Here is a 19,713-nt window from a genome sequence, read left to right as displayed (position 1 = left end):
CTGGAGTCCTTAGAAAAATCTCTGCTGGAGAATTCTAAATAAATGTCTGATGTTTAATCAGCTTTGCTCTCAAGGTGCTTAGAAGCGGAATGAGCACAGGTGACTTGTTTGAGAGCTGACAGGGGATTTGGGAAGAACCAGTGTTCACTAGGAAAACATGCCAGGTGTTAACCAAAATTTCTTTAATGAAGATGTCCCCACCAACAGTCCCGGGAAGAATTTAGTTCATTGATTGCAAGCTTTGGTGCCTTGGGAAACACGGAGGGGGGAAAATGTCGAAAATGCTCTCACACTGATTTTTAAACGAACATTTTTAACGAGGTCTAATTTTCACCTTTAGCAGTTCACATGGTGAGACTCCAACCCTGTGCTTTTTAAGTTAGATAATTTCCCATAAATTATCTCCTAATTAAATTCAATTTCATCCCAGTTGTGTGTTTTAGGATCTGTTCTACAAATTGACCTATTCGTTTTAAAATTAGAGACTCCCTGCCCTACCCTCTTTTATATTCTCCACATCTCCCTGCTTCTTGTTTGTCTCTTCAACAAGGCGCCGAGCTGTGGAGCTGTGGAGCTGCGTCTTACTAATGAGGCGCTATTCTGTAGCCTAGGAAGGTTTTCTACACTGTGTTGTTAGCCACGGACGAAGGGTGCAAAGATAATCTGCCTTCACTTTGTAGCAATACTGAGGATGACACGTTAGGCAAGGCACAGACCTGACCCCTGATTAGTCTTGCTAAGCTTACTATTCTAAACTAGAGCCTTGCACCCGGTGGGAACCTCCACTCAGTCCCCTGACTCTGTATGGTGCTCGACAGATCTGAGCATGGCCCCACTCACAATGGCAACCCTCCCTCCCCCCGCTTTTATGTCAGGGTTCTTCTTGTCTTTCTTGGTCCCAGGTTTTCCAAGTGTGGTACAGACTGGCTGTCGTGAACTTGGTGGTAACAGAGTTGGATGGAAATAGCACAGAAGAGGAGGTGGGATCATTCCGGTGGAATTCTCCCCCAAATAATCCTTTAATGTTGATGCCAAATGTATCCCCCACGATGTCAGGCCCACTGGCTACATCAGAATCACATTTCTTAGAAATAAAACATTTGGGGGACACCTGGGTGGCTCATTTGGTTGAGCATCTGACTCTTGGTTTCAGCTCAGGTCGTGATCTCAGGGTCCTGAGATCGAGCCCCGTGTCAGGCTCTGTGCTCAGCGGGGATTCTGCTTGAGGTTCTCTCTCTCCCTCTGCTTTCTGCTCTTTCCCCCCACCCCCGGCTTTCTCTCCCTCTCAAAATAAATAAATAGATAAATCTTTAAAAAAAAAAAAAAGAAAATATTTTGGTGCTGGAGTTACAAGGCATAGTCCTTTCCCTGAAGAATGTAATACTCTGCATATTTTCTTTTTACTTTCCTGTGAGACTTTCAACGAAATAATGAAGCACCTTTGAGTATCTTCAGTTCTTATTTCCTGTCCCTAACCAGCCCCGCTTAGCTTTAAAACCTGCTAAACAGAGAATATATTGTTCCCACATTAGATTTATTTAAATTCTTCTACAATGTGTTCAGCACAAATCTGTGGGCAAAGCAGTGAGCTGTGAGCCCGGGATACTTTTCTAGTTTATAAGAAGTGAAGATTTTCCTAAGTGTGTGTTTGAACAACTTGTTGAAATTGTCCATTCACACTCTTCTTTTAGACGACAGAGTATGACTCTGTATAACTTCTTTGTTAGACGGAAGAGTGTCTGTCCCATTGGAGATTGGGCATTTCAGATTCTGTTGTCCCATCTTTGCCTCACTCTTGACCACTTAGTCTTGGTCAACCCACTGGCACCCCCATCCCCTTGCAAGAAAATTGGGTGAGGTGTCATGTCCCTTGGACCTGAACAGAATCTTGAGTGTCACGTGATGTGGCCCCCTTAAGTATCAGTTTAAGAAACAGAAGCCAAAAGGATGACATGGTGGGTCCAGTGCTCTTGTGTGTGGTCATGAGGGAAAGCCATCGGGACCAGAACTTGGCAAAGCTGGATTCAAGACTCTTACACACACCAGCCTACATTCCTGTGGCTTGCAACACATCCCTTTAACTTCTCGGGGCTGGTTTCATTACCTGTTCAAGGAACAAAACAATTTAATTTCAAAGAAAAAAAACAGGGAGCCTGGGTGGCTCAGTAGGTTAAGCCTCTTCCTTCAGCTCAGGTCATGATCTCAGGGTCCTGGGATCGAGCCCCCGATCGGGCTCTCTGCTCAGCAGGGAGTCTGCTTCCCCCTCTCTCTCCCTGCCTGCCTCTCTGCCTACTTGTGATCTCTCTCTCTGTGTCAAATAAATAAATAAAATAAAATAAAATAAAAGAGAAGGAGAGCAATGATATTTACTACCTCCTTGTTTGTTACATAAACTTGTATTGACGATGGACTTACAGAATTGGATTCTTATCAACTGCATTGCTCCCTTCCCAGATTAAGTAGTCTTGCTGTGGTGGGTTAGCAGCAGAAGCGGGGCTCCTTGGTTTATATATCATTCAGGTGTAGTCCTGGCAAATGTTGTTTCTGTGATATATATGGTGCAGCCATTTTGCAAATTATATTTTGTAATATATCCCTTTGCACGTTAGGAATTTTCTGAGTCCAGTGACCATTCTTTGGTTCTCTTTCAGTCATGCTGCTGGCTCCCAGATGTCTTATGGAGACAGTGGGGCAAATGCGTATGCCTGTCCTGTCCCACTGCATTTGTGCGGTGGCACAGTCTGTAATGGGATCATCGTTTGCTCCTGTGGGCCAAGTATTTCAATCCTATTTAACTGTTCAGCGTCTGGGCTTTGCCTTTTATGTTGTCATAGGTAATATCATGATCTGAGAATAAATAAGAATATTGCCATTATCCGTGATTCCATTCCCTCTTAAGCATCGTGTTATGTGACAGAGGATTACCACAGGTATCTGTCGGGACCAGGAACTATTCTGTTCCATGACACAGAGGAAGCTAGATGGGGGCGGGGGACACCCAGGTGCTCTGTGTCAAAGTCAGTAAGACAGGTAGCCTCTCGCCTTAGGGTCACTGGGCACCAGAAAGGATGACTTGGAGGAGGTTCCAAGGTCAAAGACAGGAAAGTGAGCCCAAGACAGGTCATCAGCTGGAGAGGTAAGATGAAATATTGAACTTGAGGTGTAGAGTCCCAATAAGGACATGGAAGAACCAGGTCAGTCGGGAAGAGCAAGGAAGATGACGGGACCTGTGAGGTGGTCAGCCGGGTGGGCAGTTCTCCCCCAGGCAGCAGAGTAATCCCCGGGAGGGCTCTCTTAAAACAAGCAGCGCTCTTCTCCACCCCCAGCTCTCTTGCCTCAGTGGGTCTCGGGTGGGTCCCGGTCATCTGCATTTCTGACAAGCTCTGCGGTGATGTTAATGAGTCTGATCTGGGGAACACACCTGGAGAGCCGCGGTTCTAGGTGAATCCCCGAGATGAGTGCTGGGGCCTGAGGTGCTGTTCCTCGAGCTCCTTGGATACTTGGGTGGATGAGCTGAGTTTGTTTAAAGGTTTGGGGACAGAACAGACAAATACAACATGTGGCTTTGTTTTTTTCTTTTCATTTTAATTGGCTTTAAAGAAAAGATCAAATGCATAACTCAGAGTTTATGAGGATGTAAACTTCCTTCTGAATTTGATTGTGCAATAAAGAACTTACATTCTTGCCATATAAGCGTACTTGGGGTATGCTGCTGAGCGAAGTAAGTCCATCAGAGAAAGACAGTTATCACATGACTTCATTCCTATGCGGAATTTAGGAAACAAAACAGAGGATCATAGGGGAAGGGAGGAAAAACTGAGAAGAAATCAGAGAGGGAGACAAGCCATAAGAGACTCTTAACCCTAGGAAACAAACTGAGGGTTGCTGGAGGGGGAGGTGGGGGGATGGGATCACTGGGGGATGGGCATGACGGAGGGCACGTGATGTGATGAGCACTGGGTGTGACACGTGCAGCTGATGAATCACTGACCTCCACCTCTGAAGCCAATAATACACACTATGTTAAGTAATTGAATTTAAATTTTAGAAAAGGAAAAAAAGAAATTATTCTCTATGAACAATGACGTATTTCATAGTTCTATAGTTTAGCAACTAGAACAGCACTCTGGTTACAGGCACGTGCTCCGAGGACAGACTGTCTCGGGTCAGACCGCGATCCCGCCACCAGCTCTGTGTCATGAGGTCCCAGGTCCCCTAGATTCGCTGAGCTCCCTGTGTTCTGTGTCCACTTCTGCGGAGGGCAGGGACCTCTGCCTGGCTGTCATCAGTGTCTGTCGGTTACCTGTAAAGCCCACAGGTGCCCCCACCTGCCCTGGGTCCCACCGGGGCCCGTTTGGACTCTGCTCCAGATCCGGTTGTTTGCAGACGTCTTCGAGCGACCCGGTATACACACCTCGTATTCCGCCCAGCCCCGTAGCTCTCTGGGCTCCGAGCAACCACGGCCCTGGCCTCAGCGCTTCCCCTCTCCACACGTGGCTCACGGAGGTGTGCAAGGTGTGCCTGGGCTTTGCTTCTCAGGTGCAAGACACTTGACTGTTCTCTAAGCATTCTGAAACTAGAGCCAAACGTCACCTAGCGTCTGGAATGTTAAAAGCGCCCAAACACTGATGACGACCCCCGAAAGAGACCAGACGGAAATGTGCCGCTCAGACTCCTTATTCGACAAATAAGCGATGTGAACACCTCAGTGCCTGTTTTTAAATGCAATCGCTGTATCTTTAGGGTTACGGGTACCTTCTGTTCATGGCCAGTGGTTATCTAGTTGTTATTTACACTGATACAAAGTTTCGTTTTACAATAGATTTGCTTTTGATTAAAAATACTCACTTAGAGGGGCACCTGGGTGGCTCAGTCAGTTAAGCCTCCAACTCTTGATTTCGGCTCCTGATTTCTTGATCTCGGGGCTTGAGATCGAGCCCTACATCAGGTTCCACTCAGCGGGGTTCTGCTGGGGATTCTCTCCCTCCCTTTCCCTCTGTCCCTTCCTCCCACCCACTTGTGCATGCATGTTCTCTCTCTCTCTAAAAAAAATTAATTTAGAGAAATCTTAAGCAAATGATAGTACTCAAGGTAAGGAAATAGGGCAGCAATTGTAAAGGTAAAAACTCCGGTGATAAAAGGGTTAACAACACTGCAAAACATTATGTTTTATAGTCTGCACCTAATAAAGGATTGTTGATTGACTGGCTGATAGTTCATTCTCTCTTCCTGGCAAACAGCTCTCCCTCATTTCCTGTAAGCCCCTTATAACAAAGCGAGCAGACAGGCAATTCTCATGGCTCCGTTTCAGCATAAGGTCCAGGAAGAGAGGAGGGAAGGGTCAGTTAGGAGAGACGTTCGCTGGCACCTGGGAGGCTAGAGGAAGCCGCAGAGCCAGAGCTGTCCCTCCTGTCCTGGTTTCCAGAGACCAGCTCCTGTCAGCCCCTGGGCTCCTCGAGCACTCTCTCTCCCACACAGAGTCAAACTGGGCAAGTGCAACACGTTGAACACTGAACAAGTTAAAAACTCCATAATATGGAGTTTTTATGTTCCTGTGTGCAGGAACATTTGTGAAAAGGAGAGAAGCTTTTGAGTGTCACGTGCTTTCCCCCTCTTCCTTCCTCCGCTGTTTGGGAAGCTTTGCCTGCCACCCCGGGCAGCCCCACCTCCCGGTGGTTTCCACCAGCAATTTAAGCCTCCCTGACCAGGCTCACTGAATTATAGGGCCTCAGAGTAAACGGTCTGTGGGAGAACGCAAGGAGACGGGGGCAGGAGGCCCACTAATGGCAGGGTCTGAGCAGCCAAAGTCTAGAATGCAAAGAGCTCTGGATATTGGGGAAGATGTAAAGGCAGACCTACAGAGAGGAGGTCAGAGTCCACAGGCGAAGGGCACGGCACCCACGAGACTACACTTCAGACACCAACTGGAGATGGGGGAACCCGTCAGCCCACACTTCTTACTAGCGGGCTGCAGATTCAGGACCCCATAAACCCATCGGGTTTGATTAATTTGTGAGAACGACGTGCAGAACTCAAGAAAGCACTGTCATTATAATCACAGTTTTACTATTAAGTTTCATGGTGCAGACTACAAATCGGGGCCGGCCAGATGAAGACACATATGGGACGAGGTCTGGGAAGGTCCCAGGCAGGAAGCTTTCATGTCCCCAGGACACGTCCCTCCTAGCCCCTCTGTGTGTACGCTGCCCAGGAGGTTGACCCAAGCCCCTGGGACCGGAGAGCCTCTCGGGCTTTCATTCTGCAGGTGTGATGGGTAGGATCACTAACTGTGTGACTGGACCCAGTCCCTGGTGCCCATTTCCTCCAGGGAGGGTGGGAGGTCAGGCTGATGTCAGGGCTCCAAGCCCTAGCCCTCTAACCACAGGGCTGGTCTTATGGCCCAGCCAGCCACCATCCTGAAACTGTTTAGGGACCCACGGTTGGCTAATGACCTCATTTGTGTAAACTCTGGTGTGGTCCCCAGGGTCCACCATGAATAACAAAGACCCTTCTGTCACCTGGGAAATTCTAAGGGGTTAGGAGTTCCCTCTCAGGAACCCTGGACAAGGACCAGACAAGTTCTTTATGATAAAACAGAAACTAGAATAACGATCAGGCCTTTAAGAGCTCCTGGGTGGCTCAGTCATTGAAGCATCTGCCTTCGGCTCAGGTCATGATCCCGGGGTCCTGGGATCGAGGCCCGCATGGGGCTCCCTGCTCCGTGGGGAGCCTGCTTCTCCCTCTCCCCCTCCCTTCGCTCGTGCTCACTCTCTGTCTCAAATAAATAAAATCTTAAAAAAAAAAAATCAGATCTTTAAGTCACCAAAAACTAAGGCAAAGAAATAATGATTTTTATGATGGAGACACCACTGGAAAGTGTTGTTTGAATTACAAATAAGTGGTCACTAAGCCCCATGAAATTCTTTTCTGTATTTCGCTCTCTTGTTTGTTCATGTGACAATGTTTATTGAGTCTGACCTGTGCTCCTCACTGAAGCTATGTCGTCGCACTGCCAGCATATAGGGAAAAAGAAAAAAAAAATTTAATGACATGGAAGAAGGGAAAGAAACACTATTTGAAATCATTTACTTATTTTCCTATTGATCTAAATGAACCCGCATTCTAAGATAATTCTTCATTTTTCTTTTCCCAAATTATGCTAAAGGAGCTCCCAAAGTACAAAATATTTCATGTGGGCCTGCGGGAGCCTGGGAGGTGGGGGTCGGAGAAGGAGTGCGGGTGTCACTTGTTTAACCCGAGGGCTGCCGTCTGGCCTTCTGCTCTTCCATAAAACCAGGACACGCTTTAACATGTGATGTTTTTAAACTGTCTTTGTTTGCTTTCCTGTAATTGGAGCAACATACTAATTTCTACCAGTTGTGACTACTAACAGACAGCAATCACCTCACAGACTTGTACCGAAGAGACGAGACCATCCAGGTGATGGGAAACGGCCACGTGCAGAGTCCTCGCTTCCCCAACAGCTACCCCAGGAACCTGCTGCTGACGTGGCGGCTCCGGTCGCGGGACAAGACGAGGATACAGCTCGCCTTTGACCAGCAGTTTGGGCTCGAGGAAGCCGAAAATGAGATCTGCAGGTGAGCGGGGAGGAAACCCTTTCAGGGGCACACTTCCAAGGTGAAGGCAAGGCAGTTCAAGGTGTCCCACCAGACTTCCCTCAGGGGCCCTGGGGACCTGCTCGAGGTGTGTCGTCCCCCTTCCTTTCCGAAGAGCCGTAGGGTCCATCCTGGCAGATGGAACATGGGAGCGCGGACCGCCTGTGCAAAGGGCCTGCTTACCTGGGGCCTCACAGAGAAACACGGGCCCACGACGGCCCGTGAAGGCCGGGCCCCGAGCCGCCTTTGTGAGCAGGTAGACGCATCGGGTGTCCACGACAGCCCCCTTCCCAGGGTGGTTCTGGGACCCACCTGCCATGGGCTTACGGAGGATCCTGCCCTGCTGGGCTCCAGGACCTCAGCCAGGCTGCTGTGACCAATGCATGGCCTGATCTCCCCCCGCCTGGGAGAGGGTGGTGGCCAGGACCGTGTCAGGGCCCTACCCTGAAATCACAGGCCTCAGATCCGTGTGAGAAAGAACCGTGAGCCCCCGGGTCTGGAAGCAACTCAGACGGGCTGTCTCGTGTCCTTCCTGCACCAGTAGTCGACGAAAACCATGCTCCATAATCTCCCTTCCAAGCGAATTTATCAGAGAAAGCCCCGGCTATTCCTTGAATTGTCTGCTCCCAGCATCAGAGTCATTTAATTAGCATGTATGAGGCGGGGAAGGGTTTTGTTTCCCTCCCGCACCTAACCCCACGCGCTCCTTCTCCATTGCCGTTGAGCCGCCGAAGAAATCCTTTCAGCAGCTTTATTTCCCTCCGACGCATGAAAAGAGGCTGCCTCAAATCTGGCTGTCCTTTGTGGCATGTTTATGAGGCCGACAGCTTTTATCACGTGGCTGTTGTTTTCTTTCAAGAATAGCAGCAGTGATGATATCTTTCTAGGACCACAGAGGGTAATGTAAGCCAAAAGCAGAGACAAATACAGTCCAAAGAGCCGGTTAATATTTATTTATTTTTTGTTTTAAGATTTTATTTATTTATTTGACAGAGATCACAAGTAGGCAGAGAGGCAGGCAGACAGAGAGGAAGGGAAGCAGGCTCCCTGCTGAGCAGAGAGCCCGATGTGGGGCTCGATCCCAGGACCCTGAGATCATGACCTGAGCCGAAGGCAGCGGCTTAACCCACTGAGCCACCCAGGCGCCCCCGGTTAATATTTATTTACAGAGAGAACTCACTCCAGCAGATCTCGGGTCTGTGCAACCTGGAAAGGGAGAACTCATTTTCTGGGCTGGAAAAAGAGATGGTGGGAGACACTTTTTTTTTTTTTGGAGACTCTAGAGGGTGGTGATGACCCGGACAGGAAAGCAGGTCCCGACAGCTGAGCTGGGATTTCGACCCTGGCCTTGAAAATAGAAGATGCCAGGGTGCTTTCCTTTCTGGACCCCTCATCAAAATCAGGTTGCGTCTCCAAATTTATGGAGGCAGGTAGAGGAGTAGGTGTGGAAAGGGGAAAGGAAGATGGGAGAGAGACAGGTCAGAGCCTCAGAGCCTCAGACCCTCCCAAAGAATTGAAGTGAAGCTCTCTTGACTTCATCCACAGTAAAAATCACACTGCTGTTGTTTTCACACACACACACACACACAAAAAAAAGGAAAGTGACCTATGGTGTTATTAACAAAGTTTCAAGTATACTCATGCTTTGTGCAGTAACTATGATTTACATATATTGTATATAAAATGTAATGCAATTGATTTCCTACCATCTGTTCCAAAGCCTCCTTGATGTTTACACTGTAATATTTTATTGCTTGAATAATGATTCTTTGTGAGTGCTTTTCACCTTCCAAGCACTGTATAAACATTAAGTAATTAATTTACACAGCACCCAAGAGATATCCAGCCAGGAAATTTGTATAAACTCTTATTTGGCTCATAAGGAAACTGAGGCAAAGGACTTAAGGACCTTGCAAGTCACTTCAATGAAAAGTAGTCATGATGCCAATATTGGATAAGTGGGATGGGTGACAAGTTGGGTAAGTGGGTGATAAGTTACCCCGCTCCTGTGATTATCCTGCCGGATCCAGGATTTTCTTCACATTCACCTGTGATGTTTCTCACGCTGATTCCTTTTGGCAGTCGGAATGGAAAAACCACAGTGTGTTGAGACAGCGGCCACTGCTCACCCTGAGTGCTCGTCCTCTGCCTTGTGACGTTAGCAGCCCATGTCATCCGGGGGGAGGGAGAGACGGATGCCCAGATGAAAGTCAGGTAGTTCAGCTCACCAAGTAGACTGTCCCAAGATTTGCAGTGTCTGAAAATCAGGGAGATGATCACTAGAAGATGTACACTCTGTCCCTAAAGACATTTTACCACGTGATGGAAAGGTTATATGGAACATTCAGAGGGGACTGCCCTCTGTTCTTAACCTTGGCATTCGGTGACTCTCTGCCCAGCGTCAGAGTTGAAACTGTGATCTTCTGCTCATTCACACGCTGGTTTAACCAGGCCAGTTAGTTCCAGTAGTGGCTAGGACAGCTCCCTCCCCGAAGTCTTAATGCTTTTCACTATGGTAACTGTCCTGTTTTATTATATGATCCTTCCAAAAGACAGCTTCCAAAAAGAGTAAATAGAGGTTTATTTTATTTCACCAGGTATCTTCTATAATGGGATGATGTAATGTAATGCTAATTCTATATGCTTTATAGATACAGGTCATTTCTTAAGGAAGCCCTGAATGTGGTGAATTAATTCAAAGTGGGAATTTGTTTGAAAACTTCATATAGTAAATATTTGGACATAGAATTAGAGCTATATCTAAAAAATAGGACAAAAGATGACAATAGATTATAGTTACTGGTTTTCCTAGGAAACACTTATGAGCCCCTTGCTCAAACAGTGGCCCATTTTCATTACTGATGATTTGGGCATACTCATGGCTAAACGTCCATGAGGGTTCTTTTGGATTATTGAAGTTTGAATTTAGAAAATTTCACCCAAAAAACTAGGTTTCCCTTCAAAATTTCAATGGGCTTTAGTTTTCATTTTAGCACATAGGTCATGAGAAGGCACATATGTAATTTTCATTTCCGAGTGGAAGTACAAATTTCGTAGTCTACTCTAACCAAAATATGTTTATTTGTCAAATTGAAACCAGGTATGATTTTGTGGAAGTCGAAGATGTATCTGAAACCAGTACCATAATTAGAGGACGGTGGTGTGGACACAAGGAAGTTCCTCCAAGGATAACATCAAGAACAAACCAAATAAAAATAACATTCAAGTCCGATGACTACTTCGTGGCTAAACCTGGATTCAAGATTTATTATTCCATTGTGGTAAGTAGCCAAAACCACTCTGTGATTAAAAGCAGACACTGGTTTCATAAAGTATAGAGATATTTTCTGTGATTAAATGCAGCGGTATGAGGGTGAACTTTTGTTAATTCTCAGTGGTATGCTGTGTGCCTACTTCATGGCCAACACGGTAAAGCTCTCTTCGGTAAGGAACACTATTCGGGATCGATTAAGTCAACCCTTGGGTCTACACCTTTTGAACGGAATCCTGGTAATTAGAAAAAGTAAAATAGTTGAGAAGAAAGCAGTATTACCTTTGATCCAGCTGATGTGGGATAAATGTATAGCCCAAAAAAAGGCATTTGGAAAGTTGACCATCTTCCATTCAAAAAGTTGTCTGTGTCCTTCCAGCCACAGAGAAGTGTGTGAATGATTTTAGTTTAAATTCTGATCCAAACTGGGGAAAGGTCTATGTCATGATCATAGAGCTTCAGAGTTAGCAAGCCTCTTGAGGATCATAAAGCCTGAGCCCGGACCCCGGAGTTGCATACTGTTTGCTACAGTCACGCTTCTCTGTGTCCTCACCTCTCCTTCCACACACCAGCCGCCATTCCCAACTCTACGTCGTTCTGACCAGTGGAAATTGCTCAGCCTCTTACTGAGTCAAAATCTCTATCATCATTAATTCTGGCTCTTGGGTCACATGCCGCCATGTGTCTGCTTTACTCACGCGGTCATTCATAGGACACTGGAAGGTTCCTGCTCATTGTCAGACGTTCTGCTAGGTGTCATGGCCACAGAGGTGGGCAGGACAGATGGGTTTCTTGAGCCCCTGAAGTTTGTAATCTGGTAGGGATGACAATCAGTTACAAAGCCATGGGGAGTGGGAACAATGAGTAATGACACAGAAGTGCTAGGCTCTATGGGTTAAGCTCAGAGAGACACCGGGATGGCTTTACCTGTTCGCTCTATTAGACTACCCGTGACCCCTTCGTGTTCGTAGCATGATGCCTTTTGTTTTCCCACAAACACCGTTTATTCCCATTCAGCTTGACTCTGTCCCTTTTCAAAGGCCGGATACCAAAATAGAACACGGCACTATGAATGGAGTCAATTTGTGGTCTTGCTCCCCTCTTGTGTTAAATTGAGAATGGGGGAAAAAAACTTGCTTTTTATATCTGATGTGGGTGGTTTTTTGTTTTGTTTTTTTTTATTTTTGCATTATCGTGAGTTATTAAACACTAAGTGAATTCTACACCAGAATAAATGGGAAAAGAGCGTGAGGTGTGTCTGGTTCCAGTTTTGATTTGAAAATAATCCATCAAGCAAGATTTACATTTTTGCAAACAACCGTGCTGCTCAGCATGCAAACTGAAGTGTGAACCTTTGGTTTCCACCTTTCTTTCTTTCCACGTGTCCACTGGTGCATCCATTCTCTGCTGTTCATGGATGAGCAGGCTTGGCATGTTGGAATGCAGGTGGATAGGCTTAGGGAAGGACTTTTTTTCCCTTAAAATACCAAGCACTATCCCGGATGATGGAGATACTTTTTGTAGAACTTTGGTCATGACTAAATTGAACGGTCCACAGTCAGTTAGAAATACCCCTAACCCTCATACAGGGACACTCTAAGGCGAAATAATGCCTTTTTGTTTTTGTAGAACAGAGAGTACAGATATGGATTTAGGGAAGAGCTACTTCTCCTGTTGGAGGTTTTTGGGGTTTTGGTTCAGGCTCATCACTCCCTCACTAGCCGGTGGCAAGTGGCATATGGGACAGCCTCTAGAGGGGCACAGAGACTGGCGTCCCCCCACTCCCTTACTCATTCACCTGCACCAGGACTCCACTGTGGGTTTGGGGGATGATGACAGTTATCACTTCTCTGTGTACTTCCCTGCCAACCCCTTGGTCTGCATTCATTGGGAATAGCTCCAGGCTCCCTTTTCTGCTCCTAAAGTCTTCTGGCACTAAGTGTGATCCCTGGGAGACAAAGTGCTTTGGTGGCTGAATCCCAACAGGTGGGAGGAGCTTCCCCTCCAGGTGTGTACAGACTGTAGATCTGTGTGGCTGCGGATAAAACGTCCATTTGATTCTTGCTCAACGGGGATAGAAGATCGCTATGGCTCGAGCCGTGTATTGGGAAGACCATGTCATTTGTGTTTAAGTTGTACCTGCAGAGACTTCAAAGCAGCATTTATAAAGTCAGACTCCACCGAGACCAGGCTTAAAGCCTACAGTTGGCCAACTATGAGCTAATATGGAGACAGGGGATTAAAATTGGCAACCCCACTTAAGTGTTATCTAAATTATTATTTTTACAGTGTTACGCAGTCCCGCAAAACTTCTAAGGGTTGGAGGCAGCTATTCTGCAAACCCTACCTTCAGGCGTGTTAGGTTCTAGGGACGTTTGAGCCTGAGAATATTTTCTGAGGAGTCAGAGTGCTCTGGGAAGATGGCAAGTAGCCATCTTGATAGGATATGACCACCTTCCTTCCGTCTCTCCCTTTTTACGTTTCTGCTTCCCATGAAACATCTCTCTTCCTCATACCTCAGTGACTCTCCAGGTGTACAGGGATGTTCTCTGGGGCTGGAAGTAACAGGTGCCCAGGACCATCAGAGCCCCATGCTCGGGAATCAGATCTGCATGGTCTCGGCTCATAACGTGTGCGGGATACCAAGTCCAGTACACATCTTGGGCAATTTTTCATTCCAGCTAAGTGTGGGAGGTGAATGGTTTAACATCAGGGCCACTTATTTTTGGTTAGGACTGGTTCATGTATTACAATCTTGTTTGCTATGCTTGGAATTTGATCCACCTTTTTCTACAGCACCTGTCCCAATCTCTCTTAGAGCAAGGCAGTGCAGTCTCATGGGGCCAGTTTTGCTGTAAAGCTCCCTTTGTGTTGAATAATGTTTCCTTCCTTACTAATGGTCTGATATTTAACAAGTCTCTTACCCTTTGCTCTTACATCTATAAAAGGAGGGTAGTAATTGGATTCAGCATGTGGATTTTAGATGATAACACACACTTAGGGGTCAATCATCATGGCACCAATGATCCTACCTTTACCATCACTAATTGTGTGTATATCTGTCTCTTCCAGATTAATGGTGTTAAAAATAATTCAACTGAGTAAATTTTACAGATTTTGTTGGCTTTATTTAATGATTCACTCATCAGGCAAGATCCAATCTATCAGACAGGACGTGGCTCCAAGGAGCTGTGCAAATAGAAAGACGTTTATAGGCAGAAGAGAGCATGAACAAGGAGGTTATACTAGGCAAAAAAAAAAACCGAGTTCATTACCGCAAAGTTATGTTTCCTTGGAAGACAGCAGGAGTCCATCAGGCAGATTGTATAACTAGTGTTAATCAGGAGATTCCTGATTGACTGCTTTAAGATTCTGTTCTGGGGAAAACCAACACTATAATTAAGTCTCTGTTTGGTAACGTGGCCTTAGCATGAGTGACTCCATTTTAAGCCTATTGTCTTAATTTCCACAATGGTATTGAACTATTCAAGGGTAGGACAATTGTATTTCTGTGTGTATGCTGCATGTGCCTTCTACATGGCTAGCGAGTGAATTTGTTGAGTTGACTCTGTCCTGATAAAATATGATTCAACAGAACTTCCTAGTTTCATTTTTTGCTTTCTGCTCAGTCTTCTTTCCCTAATTTTTACTCTGTGGAGGAGAATAGGTAGATTTCAGAGGGCATCATTGTTTTCAGATACTTGTTAGCAAGATGGGATTGTGTAAATAAATGAGGATCTCCCACCTCAATTCCAGTTTGTGGGGGAATGGATGGATGGGTTGTCAGGAATCTGCTTTTGAAGACCATTAAGTAGGTTATTGGAAAGTTATCTAAATACAAGGCTGCCAGTGGATGGTTTTCAGAGAAGTCAGCAACCATGGGTGTGAATTTCAGCTCTGTGGCTCACTGTAGTTTTTCATCTGTCAAATGAAGGTAATACTGCCCAACATTAAGTAGTTGCAGGCATTAAACTAGAGAATTTTGTAAACTCCCTAGAACTTAATAACTATTTATGTATCTGCTGTTCTTATTATCATTGGTATTATTATTAATAAAACAGGTGACAGGTGCACTCCTCAGCCCTCTTCAAACAGCCCAGGTGTCAGTAAGGGCCATACACCTGTATAGACACCTCTAACCATCATCCTTTCCCTCCATCCAAGGTAGAAACATTTTACTGCACATCGTAACAAACATAAAAACTTCTATTTGTGTGTGTGTGTGCACTTGTGTTTAACGTAAGGTACATTTTTTTTAAATTCATAAAAACAGTAAGTCATTTTTAAGCTATTCAAAAACTTTCTTTTTTATTAACAAATTGCAAGTCATTTCAAAACTTGAAATTTGCTAGTACCTCTTATAAACAATTAAAAAGCAATTTTATCAGACCAGTTGCTTAACTACGTATCTCTATAGTTTGAATTAATTTCAAGTGGTGTAGTTAAGATTTCCATTGAAATTGAAGCTGCATGAATCGTGGTTTCTTATTATAAATAATGTAATTATATTATAAATAATATAATTATAAATAATTATTTCGAGAAGAAAAGGGAGAAGGGAAAGAAGAAGAGGAGGAGGAGGAGAAGAAAAAGGAGGAATAAAATGAAGGAATTGAATAAGATGGGATTCTCAGTTACAACTTTTGCAGATTCCACTTTCATTCAACTAAAACCTTCCAGCTGGTTGAACAAAAACAAATGAACGGTGTGGGTAGTTCATGCTTATTCCCTGAAGTGGAATTCTCAGACAAAGCTGGAGAGTGAAGAACCCCATTTACTTTCTTCGTAAAATGTGTAGCATGTCTTCATTTGCACAGTCAGATGAAAATCGTGGGACATTGTGAACACATCCTGGGGCCCCGGCCACACGGCCAGACCGTGTGTAGAGCCAGGAACAGTCGAGGTCAGGAGGGTGATCACACTGTCACTGTCTCCATCAGTTTCATCCTTACAGATAGATCCTACTGGAGCTTTGGGAGCCGTAAAGCCTGCGCAAGAGAGCTCGCTCTTTCTGTCTCCCAGATAAATAAACAGGAGGGGAGCAGAGCAGGAGGGATGGGTGCAGGCTCTGAAAGCCACAGGCAACTGTCCCTGCAGTAGGCTGCCAGGCTGGGAAGCCCCCCAGCCGCTTCAGCGCCTGTGGGTTGAAACTCAGCATCTTATGGACAGAGTCTCGTTGTGGCGCCATTTTACAGGCACGGGTAGACAAATGTTCTCATCTAAGTGTTCCAAATGTCCTAGAATCCCACTAACTCCATAGCCTATTTTGAAGTGAATTCATTATTTTAATCAGATCGCTTTCCTAAAACCTGAGCACATAGTGAAAACCTTAATAGAATTCATGAGAGACTGAAGAGCAAAGTTTCATATCATCTTGGAGCAGAGGATACTTTCTCAAAGGTATGGTGAGGTTCACCAGCAAACTGCAGGTGTCAAGGGTTAGGGTGGGGGTGGGGAGCAGAAGAGGAGCAGGTAGATAAATTAAAAAAAAAAAAGACTAAGGAAACAGGAGGAGACAAAAAGGGAGGTGAATGCGGCCCCATGATAACACGGTCCGGCCCTGCCGAATTCCGGGCATTTGTGCTGGTCATGCCTGGGCCTCAGTGCATCACTCAGCAAGCTTTTCGCAAGCTTTTCGCTGAGCACTTACAATGTGCCTAGCACTATGGCACGTCTGGACTGAGTTCCTGCCCCCCTGGGACTGATAATTGGGCACAGATGAGGAGGAGGAGGAGAAGGAGAGCACCCATCCCCTCCCGTTACTGTGATGATTAAATGCATGAGATATTTAATTCAGGAAGTGACTACCCTGCTGCTACCAACCCACGCACTGCAGGAAGACTGGTTTCAGGAAGAATGTAGAATAGAGTTGCAGAACCTTCGAGATCCAGTGCCTAGGACAACCCTCATTTTACAAATGAGGCAGGGAACAGAGAGAGGTTACGAGTTGGCCTGCGGTCACAGAGCTCACCCATAGGTGCTCTCCACAAGATGGGGAAACTGTGGGCCCTCCAGGGAAAAAGGCATACATCTAACACCGTCCGTAAAATCTCGGGGAACATCCACGTTCCCACCACGCGGTCCTGTGGGTCCGTCGATGCAGCTCAGAGCCCCACATGTACTGTCTGCGGGTGCTACCCAACTTTGGGAGTGTTTTTGTCCATGTTGACTTGTCAGTTCCAACACAGTATTCGAAATAATATTTTACGCCTGTAATTAATTTTTCTCCTAAGCCCCATATACTAACCACATGAGCAGACGACTCCCCACGTGTTGAGTAAACACATCTCCAGCTTCAAGGGGGAGCGAGTTTAATGACACTCGGGCAGTCCAGCATCCTGTTTATCTAGGGCGTAAATTCACAGCCATACTACAAGTAAACTTTCGTCCTTGAGATCCGGGAAGTTGTAGTGACTCTAGGTGACTGTGTCTCTTTATAGACCCATAACTTTCTCTCTATAACCATGCTCTTTGATGCACTAATACTTGGTAGCTGGAGAAAAAGAGAAAAATGAAGGAGAAACCATTCAACTATATTAGAAAAGGCTTGCATACTTAAGATATGCCTCAAACAGAGCACTGTTTCTTTCTTAGAAAGCCAAGATGTGAACCTCAGTAAAAATACCTCTACCTAGTATTCGCTTGTAAATTCCACAAATATTTCTGAGAACTTACGGTGGATCATAAGAAGAAAATGATGGTCCTGAGTGGAAGAAAGGACATGATTATAAACCACTGGGCATCGCAGGGACAGAATGTGTGGGACCTCTGGGGGCCCACGGGGAGGGCGGCACTGACCTTCATGCAGGCAGCGACGGCTGGTGTAGGAGAAGGAAGGCTGTTTTCCCCCCTGTGCTCCCAGGCCCTCTGTCTGGGGCCCTGCAGACGAGACCAACAAAAGACGGACAAGAGAAACACGAGTGTATGAACACAAACATCTCACACGCACAGGAGGGCACTCAGTGGTGAGTCACTCCAGGAGGGCGGTTAGAACTGGAGTTCACAGTCCGTCTTAACAAAAGAACAGAATCTTCGGGGAAGGGACAAGACAAAGGAAAGGGACTTGGAGTTTGCCGGCAGCACACTCTGGGATGGTAAATATGGGGTGGGGGGAGCTAATAGAAGCCAAGGGCCAGTGAGTCAGGTGTGTTCTGTAGGTTCCTCTGGTGCCTCCAGGCTGGTAAGGGTCTAGCGTTTTCTCTGATTAACTTCTGCCCTTCCTGGTGGAGAGGGGAGTGGGGACCCGTTTATAAATTTATATCCTGCTTCTAGGCAGATGGGGAGGGCAGAGAGCTTGCCCCGTGTCTCTTCTTTTCAATTGCTTTTAGCTCAAAAGACTCTTTATGCCAAAGTGACATACCCTGGGGTCCCATAGTCTGTCCCCTCCACTGGACTGATGAGAGGGAAACACCCCGGGAAGAGGGGATTGCCTAAGTAAAGGCCCAAAAGGCAACGCATTTCAGAATATCCCGAGCGGTTCAGTCAGAGCCGTAGAGATGGAGGTTATTAACTGCATTCCACACTTTCTTCGTTCTAGCCAGCAGAAGAGAGAGACACGAAGCCAAAAAGTCAGCAGAATAGCAGCTTCCTTCATGGTGTTCTGAGAAATGCCAAAGCTCGGGACCCTTCTGTAAAACTAGGGAACCGTCAGGGGCCCAACCTGAGGGGAGCGTGCCTCTCCTGAGATGCAAATTCACACCCAGAGGTTCTTTTGAGGAGTCTGGGGTCCAGAGAAGAGGCTGGGGTGCACTTACATGCCCCTCGTTGTGCATGGAAGATTGTAGGTCTGGGCCCAAATAGTCACAAACAGGCAGGACAGCCGATAAGGTCGGCAGACTGTGCACCGCAGATGGGCCAGGAAATGGAGGGGAGCCGAGACCCTTCCCGGTGGTTGGCGTCCAACGCAGGCGGCCCAAGGGAGACATGGAGAAAAGGGATGTGGTGGAGGAAGCATAGCAAGATAGACGTGATGAAGGGAAGGCGTTTGTGATGAAAGAGACCAGAAATGTTTGTTGATGTCTCCGTATCTGTGAACAGTGGCAGGAACACAGACAGAAGCGTTTCCCCCTCCGGAAGCGCCAACAGAGAGCTCCGCGAAGGGTCTGAGCCCACAGTGACTTACGCTTGTGCTTTTCAACCAGTCGTCTTGGTCACAGTCCTTGGGAACTCAACCCCACCCAGCTCTGGTTCCAAGGAGAGCTGGTTGACCTGCTCCCTCTCGGTAGGCATCGGCTACCCAGGGAAGTTGAAAGTCCTTGGAACTTCAGGGCAGTGCCGGTCTCCTCTCCCAGCTGAACAAAGGAATTAGAAATTAATCATATAGATAGGACTCATCTAGTCTTGAAAACACCTGCCCTTAATGTCCCCTTGATCAGTGGGAAGGTGACCCATTAAGGCTGACCTCCATTCAGCATTGCTTCTGACTCCTGTGAAAATACTGAGCTACAGATTCAAAGTGAATCTTTCTTTATTTTGCAATTGAAAATTGGAGTCAGGCAGGCAAAAAAAAAAAAAAATCAAAAAGAGATTAAAAAGGTATGGAGCCATCTCTGGAAGAGAGGAACACATGAATAAGTAATCAAGTAATCATTGCTGTTGGGCTGGGTCCTGCTGATGGCTTCCTGATTGGTCTCTCTACCTCCTGTCTCCCTTCCCTTCCGTCTGTCCAGAACACAACTGCCTGCTAAAGGAAAGCTGTGATCACATCATTTTCCAGCTGAAAACTTGTGAATGACTTCCAATTTCCTGTGAATCTCATGTCCAAACACCTCACTCTGGTCCTGAGAGTCTTCCGCATCCTGATCCCAAGCTCACATTCTAGCCAGT

The 19,713-nt window shown here is 46.3% G+C and overlaps 1 protein-coding gene across 2 annotated transcripts in view; it reads left to right on the top strand.

Annotated features, from left to right (window-relative positions):
* Positions 1-19,713, top strand: part of PDGFD (platelet derived growth factor D) — a 227,689-nt gene that overhangs the window by 142,872 nt on the left and 65,104 nt on the right. Inside the window, exons 2-3 of one of the 2 annotated variants that reach the window (XM_047692878.1) lie at positions 7,412-7,598; positions 10,717-10,897. In XM_047692878.1, the coding sequence (XP_047548834.1) occupies positions 7,412-7,598; positions 10,717-10,897 (368 nt within the window). Of the gene's footprint in view, positions 1-7,393; positions 7,599-10,716; positions 10,898-19,713 lie in introns of both variants that reach the window. The other variant, XM_047692877.1, reaches the window with a different exon arrangement.

This window comes from Lutra lutra, chromosome 10 (assembly GCF_902655055.1).
Source record: "Lutra lutra chromosome 10, mLutLut1.2, whole genome shotgun sequence".
NCBI classification, from domain to species: domain Eukaryota; kingdom Metazoa; phylum Chordata; class Mammalia; order Carnivora; family Mustelidae; genus Lutra; species Lutra lutra.
This window is presented reverse-complemented; position numbering and strand designations above follow the sequence as displayed.